This window comes from Neovison vison, chromosome 2 (assembly GCF_020171115.1).
Source record: "Neovison vison isolate M4711 chromosome 2, ASM_NN_V1, whole genome shotgun sequence".
Lineage (NCBI taxonomy): Eukaryota > Metazoa > Chordata > Mammalia > Carnivora > Mustelidae > Neogale > Neogale vison.
The window spans coordinates 31,623,589-31,639,727 of record NC_058092.1 but is presented as its reverse complement, the minus strand read 5'-3'; the positions used below and the strand labels follow the sequence as shown (position 1 = coordinate 31,639,727).

The 16,139-nt window shown below is 56.8% G+C and overlaps 1 protein-coding gene across 5 annotated transcripts in view; it reads right to left on the bottom strand.

Moving 5' to 3' along the window:
• The window catches only part of KCNQ4 (potassium voltage-gated channel subfamily Q member 4), a 52,554-nt gene that overhangs the window by 2,392 nt on the left and 34,023 nt on the right, over nt 1-16,139 (bottom strand). For 3 of the 5 annotated variants that reach the window (XM_044237947.1, XM_044237951.1, XM_044237950.1), the window contains 6 exons: nt 15,291-15,379; nt 13,548-13,709; nt 6,529-6,749; nt 5,438-5,537; nt 2,829-2,960; nt 12-682 (listed from right to left, as the gene is read on the bottom strand). In XM_044237947.1, coding sequence (XP_044093882.1) covers nt 256-682; nt 2,829-2,960; nt 5,438-5,537; nt 6,529-6,749; nt 13,548-13,709; nt 15,291-15,379 — 1,131 coding nt within the window. In that variant the 3' untranslated portion in view covers nt 12-255. Of the gene's footprint in view, nt 1-11; nt 683-2,828; nt 2,961-5,437; nt 5,538-6,528; nt 6,750-13,547; nt 13,710-15,290; nt 15,380-16,139 lie in introns of those variants that run through there. The other 2 variants (XM_044237948.1, XM_044237949.1) reach the window with 1 other exon arrangement.

Here is a 16,139-nt window from a genome sequence, read left to right as displayed (position 1 = left end):
CGGGGCTTGGGGCTGGGGCGGAGCTTGGGGAGGGGTGCAGTCAGGAGGCGGGGCTTGGCCGGGGAGGGACGCTTCTGGGAGACGCGGCTCCTCCCATGGGAGGGGCGACAGAAAAGGCGGAGTTGGCCGGAGGGCGGGACGAAGGTGGGAAGCTGGGGGTTCATTCCCGGAGGGAAATCTAGTTGTGATTGATTGGAATAGTCCGAGAGCTACAGACAGACAACTGAGGCGGAGTTACATGGCAGTACAAGAAATTTAGACGGGCTTATCGGAGACCACAGCCACCTGGAAACGGGGCTTGGCAGGAGAGGGTGGGTTTATCGGGGTCGTCTGGCAGGAATGGGCGGGCTTCCTGGCAGGCGGGGCTATCTGTGGGGCGGGGACCCGTGGGGCCGGAGATGCGTGAACCCTGCTCAGGCCTCCCAGGCTGGTGGTCTGGGCTGCGGCTCCGAGAAGTGCACCCTCCCCTTGTGCTGGTCCCCGCGGCCTTCCGGGAGCTTCTTGGTCTACGACCAGCTCCACCATACAAGCGAAACTCCACCCCATACTCACCTGCTTCTCCACCTTGACCACGCGTCCCATCATACTGATCTCATCCACCGCCTCCGTGTCAGAGGGCCCCTTGTCTCCCTTCTCTCGGGCCTTCCGGTCCCCGGGCCCCCGCCCCACAATCTGGTCCACCCTGTGGAAGAAAATAACCGTGAAAGAGCTCAGACACACGCCAACTGTCCCTCCCTCAAGAACTCTAGGTTGCCTACTAAACGGGGAGATGCAGCCTGCAGGGGTAGGAGGACAGATGTGAAACGGTGGACTGGGAAAAAAGAGACCCAAACGGGAATGTAAGTTATAAGGTGGACAAGGCTGGAGCTGGTCCGACCTTATCTTTCTGCCCTCCTTTACAGCGTGAATCTTGAAAGCATTATCTCGGCCCGCTGTCCAATTTCTCTCCTCCCTTTCTCTCTTAAACCTACACCAGTCAGGCTCTCATTACCACCATCTCACCAGAACTACTGTTGTCAAGATCCCAAATGACCTCTGTATTGCTAAATTCCATGGTCAACTCTCAGGCCTCATTATACTTGACTTTTTAGCAGCACTCCAGCCCTCGGCACCAGGGTGACCATCTGGTCACCCTTCTTCCCGCATATCCTTCATGTGGGGTCGCAAACACCACCTTCTCCCAGTTCTCCTCCTACCTCACGGACCTCTCCTTCTCCCTTTACTTTGCTGGTTCTCCTTTACCTCCACGAAACACTGCAGGACCCAAGGCTCACTCCTAGGACCTCTTTTCTCTCTGCACTCTCACAAGGTGATGTCTTTAGTTCCAGATTTGCAATTCCTCGGTGCCCTGTTGACACAAATCTGTATTTCCAGCTGAAAGCTCTCCTCTGAAGTCCACACTGCACAGTCTAACTGCCTCAGCAACACTCCCGTGGATGTCCGATTGGCTTCATAACCCAACACCTCCCAGCTCACCTGAGCCAAACCTGCTGCCCTTGTTGGCTTCTCTGTGTCAACAAATGGCAACTTTTTCCTGTTGTTTCCTGTTGCTCGAGCCATAACCCTTGGCTTCAGCCTTAACTCTCTTTTCTTCTCTTATACCCCATCAGAAAACCCTACCAGCTCTACCTTTAAAATCTATCTAGAGTCTGCATACTTCTCCCACCCCCTCCACTGCTGCCCCCTTGGTCCAAGTCCCCATCATCTCTTGCCTGCACGTCTGACGCAGTTTTGTGTCTGGTCACCCTGCTTCTACCCTCGCTTCCGTATAGGTCATCCTCAGCACAACACCTTGGGTGCTCCTTTAAAAATACGCTCAGATCTTGTCCATCCTTTGCTCCAACTTCTCCAAGGCTTGCAGCTCCCCCTAGGTGAATGCCAGTGTGTGTCCTGTGGCCCACAGGGCCTTATACAGCCCAAGGGCCATTCATCTTCTGACCTTGCCTACTGCTCTTAGGCCACAACAGACACACTGGGCTCCTTGGTGCTCCTTAAACAACACCCTAGGACACCTGCCTAAGCCTTTGCTCTTGCTGTTGCCTCTGAAAACTCTTAAACAGTCACAGGGCTGTTGCCCCACCTTTCATTTTTTTTCCTCAAATGTCACCTTCTTACCTATTTAAAATCACAAACCCCAATACCTTAACCCTTATGTTTCTCCTTAGGCTTGATCACCATCTGACACGGTCGAGTTTCATTTATTTATCATCTGTTCTCTTCCACCAGAATAAAAGCGCCATGAGGGCCAGGACTCTTGCTTTCCACCAGAGCCCCACTGTCTGGCAAGTAACAAAAGCCCCATGACTAGTTCTTAAGAGAACAAGTGAATGAATGGCAGTGAGAATGCCGGCTACAGGAGAAGGGCAAGGTGTGGGTGATTTCGGTCTTGGTGCAAGAATTCTTTTTACATGCTGGGCTTGAGAGAAGAGGTGCGGGAGAGTTCCACAGGCAAGAGGGGGGCAACATTGAGGACAATTTGCCTATCCCCTTGGGAGATGGGAGATCACTAATTATTTTACTCCTCCTATTATTTCAAGACCAGGAAACAGCCATCTAAAGACATCCCCCCGAGGAGTGCAGGTTGGTAGGAATCGCACAGAGGACGTGAGGCTGGGTCCTTCTGGCTCAAGACAGGTGCAGGGTCAGTCCTCAGTGGCTTGCAGCAAGCCAGAAGCCTTGCCCAGGCCAGAAACTCCAGCTCCCGCTGAGGCCTCTAGGGGGCGCCCGCGGCTCTGCTCGGGCGCGGGCGGGAGTGGGGTGGGGGGCCCGCTCAGCTCGCAGTCCTTGCTGTGTGGCCGGCGCCACAGTCTCACTGCGAGCGCACCCACCGAGCCTGCAGGCTCTTGATCCGGCCCAGCATATCCAGGTGTCCCGCCGAGTACTGCTCAATGACGTCCTTCACGTCGTATGGTCGCAGCGTCTCCTTGAATTTCCTTTTGGCCACCAGGAATTTCAGGATCCTGTCGGGAGAGGGGGTCTCAGCGGGAAGGGTTTCTTTTCCAGCCCGCTTCCCATCCCTTTGCTAACCTTTTGCTCAGCATTAGGGCACCTTCTGCTTGGGTCACTGGAAACAGCCTCTGCTGGGTCTCCCAGCCTCCCACCATGTTCCCACCATGTTCCATTCCCAACCCCTTGATGTCTCTTTGTTTTTGTTTTGTTGTTGTTGTTGTTTTTAAAATGTGGTTTTATCTGCAGTAGCATTAGCCTGGGAGGCCTGGGGCTGGGCCTGGTTTCTCCCTGCTAGCTGGGACACAGGGCAGGCCTCTGTGAACCCTGGTGATCAAGACGGCTTGATCCTGTCTTTTTTTTTTTTTGCATTTTTGCATTCACTGCATAAATGCTTGTTAGCGCCACTGTGCTAGACCTGGGCACCCAAAGAGGCATGGAGACCCAATCCCTGATCTCAGGAGCCCTGTTCTGGAGTGGGAGACAGGACACACAATTATGGGGTGACGAGGGCCATGTCAAGGAATGGAGACAGTGGTCTGGGATGATGAGAAAGGGGCTCTCAGCTGGGGAGGTCAGAGGGCAAGTCTGGAGAGTGGTACATTCCAGTCCCAAAGGCAAGGGGGGGCGGGGATGAAAAGAGGCTTTCTGGACACAGACAGACATGGAGGCATGAGAGTGAGATTCCGTTCCAAGTTGCCAGGCCAGAATGTGCAGTCGAGGGATTGAGCCACCAGGGGAGGTGGGGAGGCATATAAGAAGAGAAAGAGATTGACCTTGGAAAGGCCACTGGTGGGCAGGCAGAGGAGGCACTCGGAAGAGCCCCGAATCTCTGACAGAGATTAGTTAGTGGGCGGCAGGGGTGGTGGGGAAGGGTTTCCTCTGCATTAGCATGATGACTCTGCCTGGGCAATGCTCGGAGGCCAGAGTCTTGGGCAGGAAAACCAGACCCAGGGGCGGGGCCTGATCTGGGAGTGGGCAGCTGGGAGCAATTCAGGACTAAAAGGGACTTCCAGGGTTCTGAGTCTGGGTCCAGAATAATTCCCATGGCTTAGGCAATGGGGTGGGTAGTGGTGCCACAGGCTGAAGTGGGAACAGGGGAGGAAGAGCAGGTCTGGGGCATGCTGGAGGTAAAGGGTCCATGGGGCGGCCAAGGAGACCTGACCTGGGCCATGTGGCGGCTCAGGCGATGTGTTCCAGAAGCTGGTCGCTTGGAGGAGAGAGACAACATGTGTAAAAAGGGGGTGGGGAGAGGCCTCAAACTCTCTGGGGAGCAGAGAGGGGCCCAGCTGACTCTGATCTTACAAGGAACACAAAACAAAGAGGCTTGTGGGTAGATGCATCAGACAGAGAGGAGAGGAGGCGAGCCTGGAAGGCCTGGGTTACCCCGAGGTTTCTGGAGCTAGAGCTGCAGGCCAGAGACAGAGTCTAGACCAAGAATCCACGCCAATAAGCTTGGGGGCCAGAGCCATGGCCAAAGGGCTCAGGAGACTCTGGCCCACTCTTGTTGAGGCAGGGAGACAGCCAGTAGAGCCAGCAGGATGGGACTTGCAAACTCATTTGACCAAGACCCACCATAAGAAATACATTTTACGGGGCACCTGGGTGGCTCAGTCCGTTAAGCACCCGACTCTTGATTTTGGCTCAGGTCATGATCTCAGGGTCATGGGATCCAGCCCCGCAGTCTTTGGACTCCACACACTGAGTGTCTGCTTGGGATTCTCTCTCTCCCTCTCCCTCAGCCCCTCCCCCTGCTTGCGCTCGCTCTCTTTCTTTCTCTCTCTCTCTCAAATAAACAAATCTTAAAAAAAAAATACATTTCACATCAGAGACCAGTACACACACACAAACACACACACACACAACTGAAACGTAGGTTTCATCAACATTATTTGCCCTTCCTATGAGGGAATGCGCTCTGCTATTTTCTTTTCTATTCCTTCTTCTTGTTGTTAAATGCTGACCATGGCCCACTACACTGATTTCACTAAATTGATTTCAAACTGTTGTGACCTGTGGTTTGAAAAGCACCGCTCTAGAGGAAATCCTGAGGGAGACAGACAAGCTGAGGTCAAGACACCCAAGGAGAGAGAGAAACTTGGAGACACAGAAGCAAAAGGAGGATGAAACCGAGACACAGAGTTGGAGGGAAGGAGCACACAGGACAGACGCAGGGAGAGGCAGGCGCCCGGCTAGGGGAGTTGGGGGGGAGAGATGCAGAGAGGACACTGCGGGTGGAGGAGAGGGACTGTGGTGGGCAGCCCTCCAGACGTGAAGAGGATGAGCAAACCCTGCTGGGAGCCATATGCCACCTCCCACCCCACCCACACTCCAGGGTCCCCGCCAGCCAGCTCAGCCAAGGGTGCCAGGCGGGCAGCAGCTGGCCTGCCTGGGAGCTAGGCCAGGCCTAGCCAGCAGGGCAGCCCCAGATGGGGAGCAGCAATGGGTGGCAGACGAACTGTTGGGGGGGCACCTCAGGCCTCAGACTCACCTGACGGAGCGGATGACTGTCTTCACAGCGGGCATGACGTCATCCACTGTGAGCTCACACTGGTAGCTTTTCTCTTCTGCCACTTCCTCCGAGGGGCCCTCTGGAAAGTCAGGGGGCCCAGGTAGTGGCAGCAGAACGAGCCATTCCCAACCCTCCCCCCCACACCTGCCGAACCACCCTTAGAGATACCGATCCAGAGACAGATGCTCAGAAAGGGTCCAGACCTTCCTGGGGGCACACAGTAGACCAGGCTCCTGCCTCCCTGGCTGCCTTACCCAGGGTGGAAAATCCTGGTTTCCTGCACACCCATCTGCCTTCTGGCCAGTCAGGCTAAGAATATGCCTGGTGGCCAGGAAAGTGGGAGTGCATCTTTGGGGCGCATCTGATTTGGCCTGCAGCAAATTACACAAAGTACACAGCCCTGGAGGAAGCCCCACAGGTCCCACCAGGACAGTGAGCCTCCAAGAAAAGGGACCTGAGGCCTCTGCACATAATCACACACACAGTCTTATCCTCCAGCCGAGAGGGAAAGAAGATCCAGGGGCTGGCTCCCATGCCCAACTCTGCTGCTGGGAAAGGCCCTGGGAGCACATCCTTCTGTCTCCGGGGGAGAGAAATGCTTCTCCCAGGCTGGCACACTGCATGGAGAGGGGATGCTGTCCTTGAGGAAAGAGAGGGTGGAAGACCAGGCAGCTTCTGGGGTAGGGAAGAGGAGGCCCTGGGCACCAGCCATGCCCAGACTCCCATAGGCCAACACCTCACAAAGACTTGTCTATGGGATTCTGTAACTTTCCAATAAATGGCAAAGCCAGGATTCAACCCCAGCAGCCTGGCTCCAAAGCCTGCACTCTTACCCGCCACCGAGTGCCACCCTCTGCATTCTCATTTGATTCTTGAACAGTCTGGAGCCCAGCAAAGCAGGTGTTGTGATGCCCAATTCACAGACCAGGAGATGAGTCCCCAAGGTGGTCCATCAGGTATAGAGCTGGGACTAGACCCATCTTTCTACCACTAGCCCAGACTCTGTCCCTGCCCTACACCCCCCACTTCACAACAGGTAGGTCCTGGGCCCCAGGCCCCCAGGGGCTCACCCTCAGCAGAGGTGCGGGGTTTGAGTCTCAGGGAGGCCCGGAAGCGGGTGCGATCATTGAAGCTCCAGCTCTTCTGTACCTTGGTGGGGCTGGAGGCCTCGCCCACCTGCTCGCTGCTTGGGGAGGTGGGCATCGGCGGAGGGGCCAGGTGCTGCTTGGAGGGGCCTGTCCGTCGCTGGGAGCTGCCCATGCGGATGCGGTCCTTGATGCCCATCCGGCTGCTGGCAGGGCACGTCGGGTGGGGGAGAGAGCCAAGTCAGCGGGAGCTGGGGACAGGTGTGCGTGGGGACATAGCTGGCTTAGGACTTGGGGTGGCTACTCGGTTTTGATTCTCCACCAAGTGGAGACTTCCTGGAATGGAACAAGGGTGCAGCGAGGGAGACCTTGACCCCTACGGGCAGCTGATGCCAGGTCAGTCTGAGCAGATTCCCTCCCTACCCCCATCTCCCACCCCTCATCGCACAGACAGATAAGGGGTGCACAAGAGACAGATGTCAGAGCGGAAGGAGCGAGAGAGACCCAAGAAGGGAGTCAGAGACAGACAGGAGGATGGGAGAGCTGGGCCTGGCTCAGGTGGGTGGGTGGAAGTGGCCACCCCTTTGGGCACATACAGGCTGCCGAGGGATGGAGAGGCTCGCCTGGCCACGCACACTGAGAACGGCCTCCAGGTGCTCGTTGTACACAGAGGCAGGCTGTGCAGAGTTGATGGTGTGTGTGTGTGCGCGTGTGTGTGTGTGTGCACGCCTGCACACATGTGACAGTGTAAGTACCCAGGTCCCAATGTGTCTATATGTTTCAGTGTCTATTTTCCTCCTTTCCTGCTGGATCTCTTTGATCCCACACTGGTCAGTCAGGCCCAGTCTTTAGGACGTGGTCCAGTTTTGCAGCATAAACAGGGCCGCCGGGGGTGCAACATGCTCACTGCAGAGGGCCTTGGCCTTGTGGGTCTACCTGCTGGGCCCACATATATGCCCCAGACATGTCTGGTGCCCGCCCTCCCAGTGAAGGTCTTAACCTGTTCTTCTGTGGTCTCCCCTGTCTGAGTTCGACCTACCTGGACAGATGCTGACCCTCCCAGCTCCTCAACCCCCACTGTCTAATGAACCCCCATTTCGGCATCACCTACACATGTCTGTGTGCTCAGAGACACACATATGTGTGTCTGTGGGTGTGCTCAGATTTCCTTTCCCACACCCCAACTCCCCACCATGTCTCCAAACCTTGGGGAGGCCCCACGTTCCCCAGGACAGGCCCTAATTAGCCAATACCTGGTAGAGTAACTCTGTGTCCAAGGGTTTCAAGGACCATCTTCTCACTGAGTAGGACCTATGCAAATGTCCCCCATCCCGTGCCCTGGGGTGTCACCACTGCCTCCCTGCTGTGGCTTACAGACAGGCTGGGACCATTCCACCACAAATGTCCAAGGGTCCTGGCTCAGGAGAGCACCAGCCAGTCTTAGAGGAGGCCTGAGATGAGGCACAGATTGGGGGAGGAGACTGTGTCACCTACTGTCAGGGACTTTCAGGTCAAGAGTTGACCAGAGGACAGATTCTGGTTTCAGGACTGGGTGGGAGCTAGGGCTCCCCATGCCCTGGGCATGGGGTACAGGGTACAGAGCCAAGGTGCTGAGGAAGATCTCGAAACCAGGGGCACCTTCAGGAAGGCAGCCAGGATGTAGGGCCATCCTTAGAAGTAGGGGCCTCTGCCCTTCTAGAAGGGAGAGGTTATAGGTCATGGATTGGGGCCCTGAGGCTATCAGAAGGGAAGGACTAGGCAGCCCCACAATCCAGCATGCTGTTTGCTGGCCCAGGATCCCCTCAACACATCCCAGAGATTCCAACCAAAGTTTGAGGTTGGCTCTCCCAAACTTTCCTCTGCAGAGCCATTCCTTTGGGCTCTCCTCATGCTGGCAAGCACCCCCCACCCGCCCAGCCCGTGCAACCCCTCTCTCTGTCCTCCATTCCTCCGAGGGGGAGAGCAAGAGGGGGGTGGAGAAGGCCCTGACACATAGACAAGGGCCTGGACCTCCGGATCTCTGCGCCCAGCACATCACTCCAAAGACATTCTGGGGCAAGGGGGTGACCTTCCTGTCATGAGAAGTGTATAAGCAAGACTAAGCTTGCTCTCAGCAGGACTTAGGGAAGAAGGGGTCTGGAGGCTTGCACTAGAGGCCTTGAAAGGTCCCTTTCCAGCTCTGATTCTGCAATGGTTGAAGGAGCTTCCAGCCTGGTTTGTGGGGTTCTGTAACTTCCCAGCCAGCCAGAGGCCCTGGGCTCCTCTTCAATATAAAAAGGCACTGTTTTCCCAGGAGTGACCCTGGATTCTAGCTCCTTGGGCAAGGCCCAGGAAATGGTTCAAGTCAGCCTCTCTGGAGCCTAAAAGCTCAAACAAAATGGAAAGGAACCGGGGACGCAGTGGGCGTCGGAAGAGCTCCCTCCCGTCCCGGGCTCCGCAGCACACGCACCGTCCTATCTGACCAGCCTTGGCCCTTGCAGCTCTCTCTTGGCCGCTTTGTGGGGTGGGCTCCACATTTACCATCCCTAGTTTGCAGCCTGGGAAGGAGGGAAAGTGACCTGCCCAAAGTCCCAGAGCCACTCTGGATCCAGCAAGGATCAGCACCCAGCTTTTTCTGACTTTAGACAGTTCTTTTTCCGGAACTAGCGATCAGCGTCTAAGGTAGTGGTTCTCCATGTGCAGCAATTTTGCTCATTAGGGAGCAAGGTCTGAAAACATTTTTGGTTGTCACATTGGAGGGTGGGCCAAGGCCAGGGAAGCTGCTAAACGATGCTAAATAATGCATGTGACAGCCCCCCCCCCCCCGCTATCCCAACCAATGAAGAGTTCTCCAAAACCGGACTTCCTTGGGGCTGAGATTGAGAAATGGGTCTAAGGGATTGTTCGTGCCTGGGACACAGATGAGCTAGGCTTAACTGAGGCTACTCTGTGACAGAGGGTAAGCTCTGGACACAAGCTGCCCTCTAACTGCCCTACTCGGTCAGTTATGCCCTGTGCTCACATCCACAAGAAATTACTTTAAGGATTCCATCTGCTACCAAAGGCCAAGTGCATGGGGAGACGAGGTAGCCTACCCCTTCCGATGCTGTGTACAGCCCCTCTCTTCAGGACTGTGGATGTAGTCTCATCACTGGCCCCTCTGCCCCTGCCTTGCCCTTCCTGCCCATCAAGCCCACACAGCTCAAATCATCTTGCAAAGGGGCAGGTCTGACCCAGAGACTCCTTGGCTTAACCCTTCAGGTGTGTCCCCATTTCCTTCAGCCCAGGTTTCCAAGCTATTTTTAAAAATAAGACCTTGACTGTTCAGCATACCGCACTGAACAAGGCCGACCATTTACACAGCACTCCCTATGAGCCAGGTACCTTTTGAGCTAAGCAGACGCCATTACCATCCATGTGTTACATCTGAGGAAACGGAGGACCCTGGCCCTTAGGGTGGCTAGCAAACAGTGGCCAGGTTTGGTTCCAGAACACTCGCTCCTAAGAAGCACTGCCTCTTGGATGAGCCTCCAAGAGCTCTGTCACCCATGTAGTTATGGGCCCCTCAACCCACAAGGCTCCAAAAGCATATTTGGGCAACCCAAGACTCAAGGAGCCCCGACTGCCAGGCAGGGCCTAGAGGATGGCACTCATATGAGGCTTTGGGGTTCTTCGGGACCCAGCTCTGCCCCCAACTTCACTCTTGACCCCGCACTCTCTGATCTGCCCATGCTGGGCTGCCTGCTCCTTTCCTGTGGCTGTACCCTCTCTTGCCTCCTCACCGTGATGCACCATGATGCATGCTGCTTCCTTGGCCTGGGATGCCCTCCCTCACGTCCACTCCTTTTCGGGCCTCTTCTAGGTGAAGGGCCTGACCCTGGCTCCGTAACCCCTCTGCCTCCTCCCTTCACTGCAGTCGTCACACTGAATAGCACTTGCTCTTGGCAAGTCTCCAGGCGCCATCTTTTTTATTCAACCCAGTGTCCCTAGCACTGGGCCCGGAACGTGGTGGCGATGCAGCTATCTGAGCTGGGCTCTACAGTTAGCGAAAGAGGGCCAATCCCAGCTCCTTCAGGCATCGGCTAGGTCCCTGGTTGGAGGAGGAGGGGGCAGTGGGAAGCCAGGAAGCTAAGCCCAAGGCTGGGCAAAAGTCAGAGTGGGAAGGACCCTCAGAGAGCCTCTAGTTCAATCTGTCCATTCCACAGATGGGAAAATGAGGTCCAGAGAAGGGAAGCATCATGACCCAGATCACACAGCAGGTCAGCGGCAGAGCCAGAACTCATCCCAAGTCTCCTACAGATGTCCCTCCTGGCAGAGCGGGCACCAGGCCCGTGCCTCCCGACCTGGCAGGGGCATCCCCAGGAAGGTATGAGGCTCGTCAGGGCCCCAAGGCAGACGGCAGGCGGCAGGCACATGCACCTTGTCCTTGGCCTATCCTGTCCCCCTCTCCAGCCCCCAAACTGGGTGGGGCAAGGAGGAGTGGGGACAGGAGGAGCAGGCGAGGGGGTACCTCGGTCTCCAGCTGGCGTGGATCCGAAAGAAACTCCGTTTATTACTAAACATCTGGCTGGAAGTTGAGAACAAGACACAAACAGAGGTTAGTGGGAAAGGGGCAGGCGGGCAGAGCGTGGGGAGCTGCCGGGATGGGGCTGGCTTCCTGCGGCTGCTGGGAGAGAAGAACCCCTACCCAAATCACCCTCCAGCCCACATCCCCAGAAGTCAGACCTTCTCAAGATTTGCATTAGGATCTTCAGGGCAGCACGTTAAAGATGCAGAGTTCTGTGCCTCTCCTCCCGAGAGTCTCATTCTGTGGGCTTGGGGAGAGGTCCAGGTATCTGCATTTTGGAACGAACACCCCGCAGATGCTGATGCACGAAGTCAGTGGACCAAGCCTTGAGAAACATCGTCTTAGCGCCTCATGGAATAACCCCAAAGAGGGGCAGTGCCGGCCTTGGCAGTGCCATCCCCCAGGAAGTCCTGCTGCTCGTAGTCCCGGGAGTGCGCTCAGCCTGGGTCCATCCCCGCGTACCACTAAGGGTGTGGCCAACCAGGGGCAGTGTGTATGTGTTCGTGGGTGTGGGTTTGCGGGGGGAGTCCTGTTCGGAGCCCCCACCCCATAGGACCCAGAGAGCCGAGAGTAAGGATATGGCCATTTGGCCTGAGCCTGGTAACTAGTGTCCTACAAGTCACAGCTCCAACTCCTGGGGTGCCTGGGAAGAAGGGACACTTCACCACCATCACCATGAGCCCCAGCCACACAGACACTGCAGGGCAGACGGACACAAGGGTGGGGGTTAGTGAATGCCAAGCCCTTGGCAGTCATCTGGTCCTAGGCTTTGGGGACCCACTGCCCTGGAGCAGTTATGGATAGGAAACGGGCTGGGCTCCAGGTTCATCTCGTTTTTCAGTACCTTCCTATCCAGGCCAGGTGAGACCAGAGCAGACCGGAATCTCCAGAGAGCATGAGCCCAGGCCCTGGGAAAGGTTGCTCAAATAAAAGCTGTGGCTGGGGGTGGGGGAGGATTTTTGGAGGGAGGGGGACGTAACACTGAAGGGCCTTCAGGCAGGGACAGAGAATCCAACCCCGGGGCCATACCATGGACTCTCTACCAGGAACTTCCCAGCCTGGCCGGGCCAATCATGCTTCCCCTCCTCCAGCCCCTCACCTGGAGGGACCACCCTGTCTCCCTGCTTCTGTTCAGCTCCTGGCTGGAGATGCCCTCACCAAGCACAAGGAAGAAATGCTGTTCCCAGCATCCTCTGCACCAGCCCCTCACCACCGCAACCCCCTCCACCCCATTCCCCAGGCCTTTGCAGCCTGGAGAACCCAGAGCCCCTGATCAGCCTAAATACTGCTGATATTCTGCCTAGGACCCAGAGGCCCAGAGGGACTCGGTAACTTTCTCAAGGACACACAGCCTCAGGTGTCAGAGGCCAGCTTTCACCACACTAGCTCCTTCCCACTGCAGCGTGGCTGGCCTCTTCTCCCCTCCCTTGTTCTGGGCCCAGGGCTTGGAATCGCACCTGAGGCTTAAGGCCCAGATGTCTACCTGGCTGCTCAGGAATGATGTGTGAAGATGAGACAAAACAAAGAGATGGAGAGGGGGCAAGGGAGGAATGAGGGGGAACTGAATCCTTGACCTCAAAGCTATACCTTTATAGAAAGAGCCCTCTTCCCATACTGTGAGTCAGTGAGCTTCCCTTCTCCAAAAATGCCTGAAATTCCACTACTTTGAACATTTATGTGGGGGTAAGCATTGTTCTTTCTTCTTCTTTCAAGATGCAAGAGCTCCAAGAGAGACAGGTCAAGGGGAAAAAGACTGTTAGGAGCAGCAAAATGTCCCTCAGTAAGGAAGAAAGGCATTGTGGGAGAATCCCAAGAGGACCCTCTGGGATTAGCCAAGCTGTGGACAAGGATTACACAAAACAAGAGCATTAGTCATTGGCTGAGTTTATGTAGGTCCTACAGCGGTTCTTAGTCACAGAGCTCTCTCTCCAGCTGGCGTCTCATTCCCAGGAGGCAAGTTCAGTGGCGAGCCCCTTCTAGAGGAACATGCTGGGGGAGGGGGTTCCCGGCCCTCACGCCCCAGATTGGTGCCCACGATTACCTGAGCCGTAAGCACCTGTGGCCAGCGGCCTCCTCCTCTCTCCAGCTGCCCGGGAGGGATGGGGGTGCAGGGTTGGAAGAGTGAGGGGATGTGGAAACAGAGAAAGAAAGAGGACAAATGGAATGAATGGAGGAGGTGCCAGGAAGGGACGGTGCGGATATCTCCCCCACTCAGACCCTTAGCGCCCCAGGTGGCAAGCAGGTGAGTCCAGCCTGGCCTCTCCAGGAAGGCTCTCAGTCTGTACCTCTCAGGCCATCCAACGACAACTGCCCAGGCCTCATGACAACGCCTGGGAGTCCACAGAACAGGCCCAGATACCCACATGGTGGCTGCACGCAGGTCTGAGAGAGGGTGAGACAAAGAATGGAAGAGGAGAAGGAGAAGCAAGAGGAGGTGGTGGCCCCAGGGGGCCCCTACCTTTCCCCAGGGCAGAAGGAGGCGCTGCCCGGCCGGTGGCAGGTGGCAACGGGCGGGTAACGGGAGGGCGCTCCATCAGGTACCGGCGCCCGCCGCACCTCCAGGGGCCGTAGGCCCCCGTTGCGGGCCCGTTGCACGTGCTCAAACAAGAGGGCCAGCTCTCTGCAGGAGAGGGCGCCATCAGCAGCAGGCAGGGCCCTGGCACCGCCTGCTCACCTGGTGGGCATGGAGCTCTGGTGCTCAGATCCTGCCAGGCTCTGCCTCTAGAGGTGCTCAGCAGACACCCGAGGTCAGAACCAGCAGGGTGGGTGGTGGGGGAGACTAACCTTCCTCCCTCTCTTTGGGCACTCAGTTCCTGGGAAATCCTCAGGACGGCCGAGTACAGTTGTGCAGGTTGGGCACAAGTTGAGGGCATCCTCAGAAGGCAGCAAGTGGGAGCTTGAATTTAACCTACTCTCTGCTCATTAAACGGAGTGCCTAGACATGGAGCTGTCCCTCCCTGGGGGCCAGCAGCCACCCTGAAATCCTCCCCCTCCAGACCTGACTGGATTTTAGGGGGGAAACCAAGGTGCAGGAGAAAGATTTGATAGGGTAGCTAGGCCAGCTTCCCACTCTTCTAGCACCCACTCCTGCCACTGGGTTCTTGGGAGACTAGACTTGGGGCTCAGCTTCTTACTCTCCAGGCCACTTCCTGTTTCCGTAACCGAAGGACTCTATCTCCCCTCTGCCTCCCACTATCTACACAAGGAAGCTGAGCTCCAAGGAGCTGAAGGCCCATGGACCTAGAATCTCTAAACCAAGCTCTGTCCCTCTTACCAGAGGATCCAATATGACCCCCAATCTTCCCTCCCCCTCACATGCACCAGCCCCTGCCCCGGTCCCCAACGACTGGCCTTGAGTCCTTAGAGCTACCCCCACCCCACCTGAAAGGGAGGCTCCTTCCAAACCAACCACCATGCCTATCTCTGAGGTGGGGGCTTTTGGGAGGGAGCCGGGAGGGGGAGCTAGGTGGAAGGGAGAGCGGGATCACAGAACCGCTCTTAGAGGGAAAAGGCCCCCACTGAAGCTCTGAGCACAGCAGCCGGGCCCAGCCCCGCCTCAGGCTTGGTTCCCTGCCTGCCCATGGTTCCGAGCCATGCTCTGTGGTCTTCATCCCTGCCCAAGGGCCTGGCCAGGCACCTGACCACACGGACCTTGGTGATGGTTATTAGTTAACTTCTGCAGGCAGCCACCCCCAGGAGTACCCTGACCCAGACCTGGGTGAAAAGGGATGAACCCGCTTCTGGGCCTTAGGGCCCAGAAAAGTAGGGGCCTATTCACACGCCAGGGTGCTGGGCTGGGCCCCTGCCCCCAACTCTGGCGTGCACATTCTTGCCCATACCGTGTGTTCTCTCCCGAGCCACGGTATGCCAGGCCGGCAGGGGCTAACGCGACCCTCAGCTCAGAAAGAGGGGAGACGAGCTGGCAGCCACCTACAGGGTGGCACCGCGGGCTAGCATGCAGACTGCCAGGGCTCCAGAGCCCGGGGTGTAGCTGGTGGGGGGGGGGCGGGCAGGGCTCCACCCCGCACCAGCATCCACGACCTTCCTGGGGCAGAGCGGACGGGGAAAAGACGCTCTGGGCTGTGCATTACATGGGATTTGCTGAGATGTCCCCCCTCTCCCACCCTCCAGGGCCAAGTCCCAGCCACTTGTCCTCCAGGGGACTGCCGCCCAACCCATGTCCCTCCGCAGCAGGGCCTACCTGAAGGATGGGAGGATACTGTCATAGTAGTACCAGGTGGCCGTCAGGTAGGCCCGGCTCGTGTCAGTGGAGTACAAACGCCACGCAGCCTGTCGCATGAGGGAAGGTGGGGACAAGGGATCAGCGAAGGCTCTCTGCCCTCAGAGGAACCAGTCCTTGGGTCAGCGGAAGGAGACCCGGAGCCAGAGGCCAGCTCCAGTTCCATCGCCCAGAAACAGAGGCCTCGAGAGAAAGGACTTCCTCAAGGTAGCAAGCGGGTCAGCGTCAGAGCCAAGGGTCTAAGGTAAGAGCCAGGCTCTCTCATCAGGCAGGCGTGGCTTCCGGTCCCAGCTTTGTCCTTTATTAGCGGGGGCACATGCAATAAAGCTGCAGAGCCCCTCTGGCCTCATCTGTGAACTGGGTACAGTGCTACTTACCTACAAGCCTGATGTGATGGTGCAAAGGGCAAATGTCTGTTAAGTGCCAAGCACGGTGCCTGGCCCACAGAAAGCGCCATATACTGGGCTCCCCTGTTCAACACTCCTGTCATCTGCAGTGCCACAGCTAGGAAGTAGCTACTCATCATGTGTTTGAGCAGTGTCCTTCTCTGCCCCTAGACTCTAAACTGTGTCTTGGTCACCACTGTGCCCTTTGGTGCGTGGTAGGAGCTCTGCAAAAGTATGGGGAATGAATACTTCACTGAGTGCATTCTTCCCACTATGAATAAACCCACCTCATCTTTCCCAGCTGCCTGTCACTGCCCATAGGGTTGAAGAGGGCAGGGAAGAGCATCAGCCGCCAACCCCTCAGCATCTGGGGAAATCCAGCATCTTGCAGGATTTCCTCTGCAGCAGGAGAGATGAGGGGTGG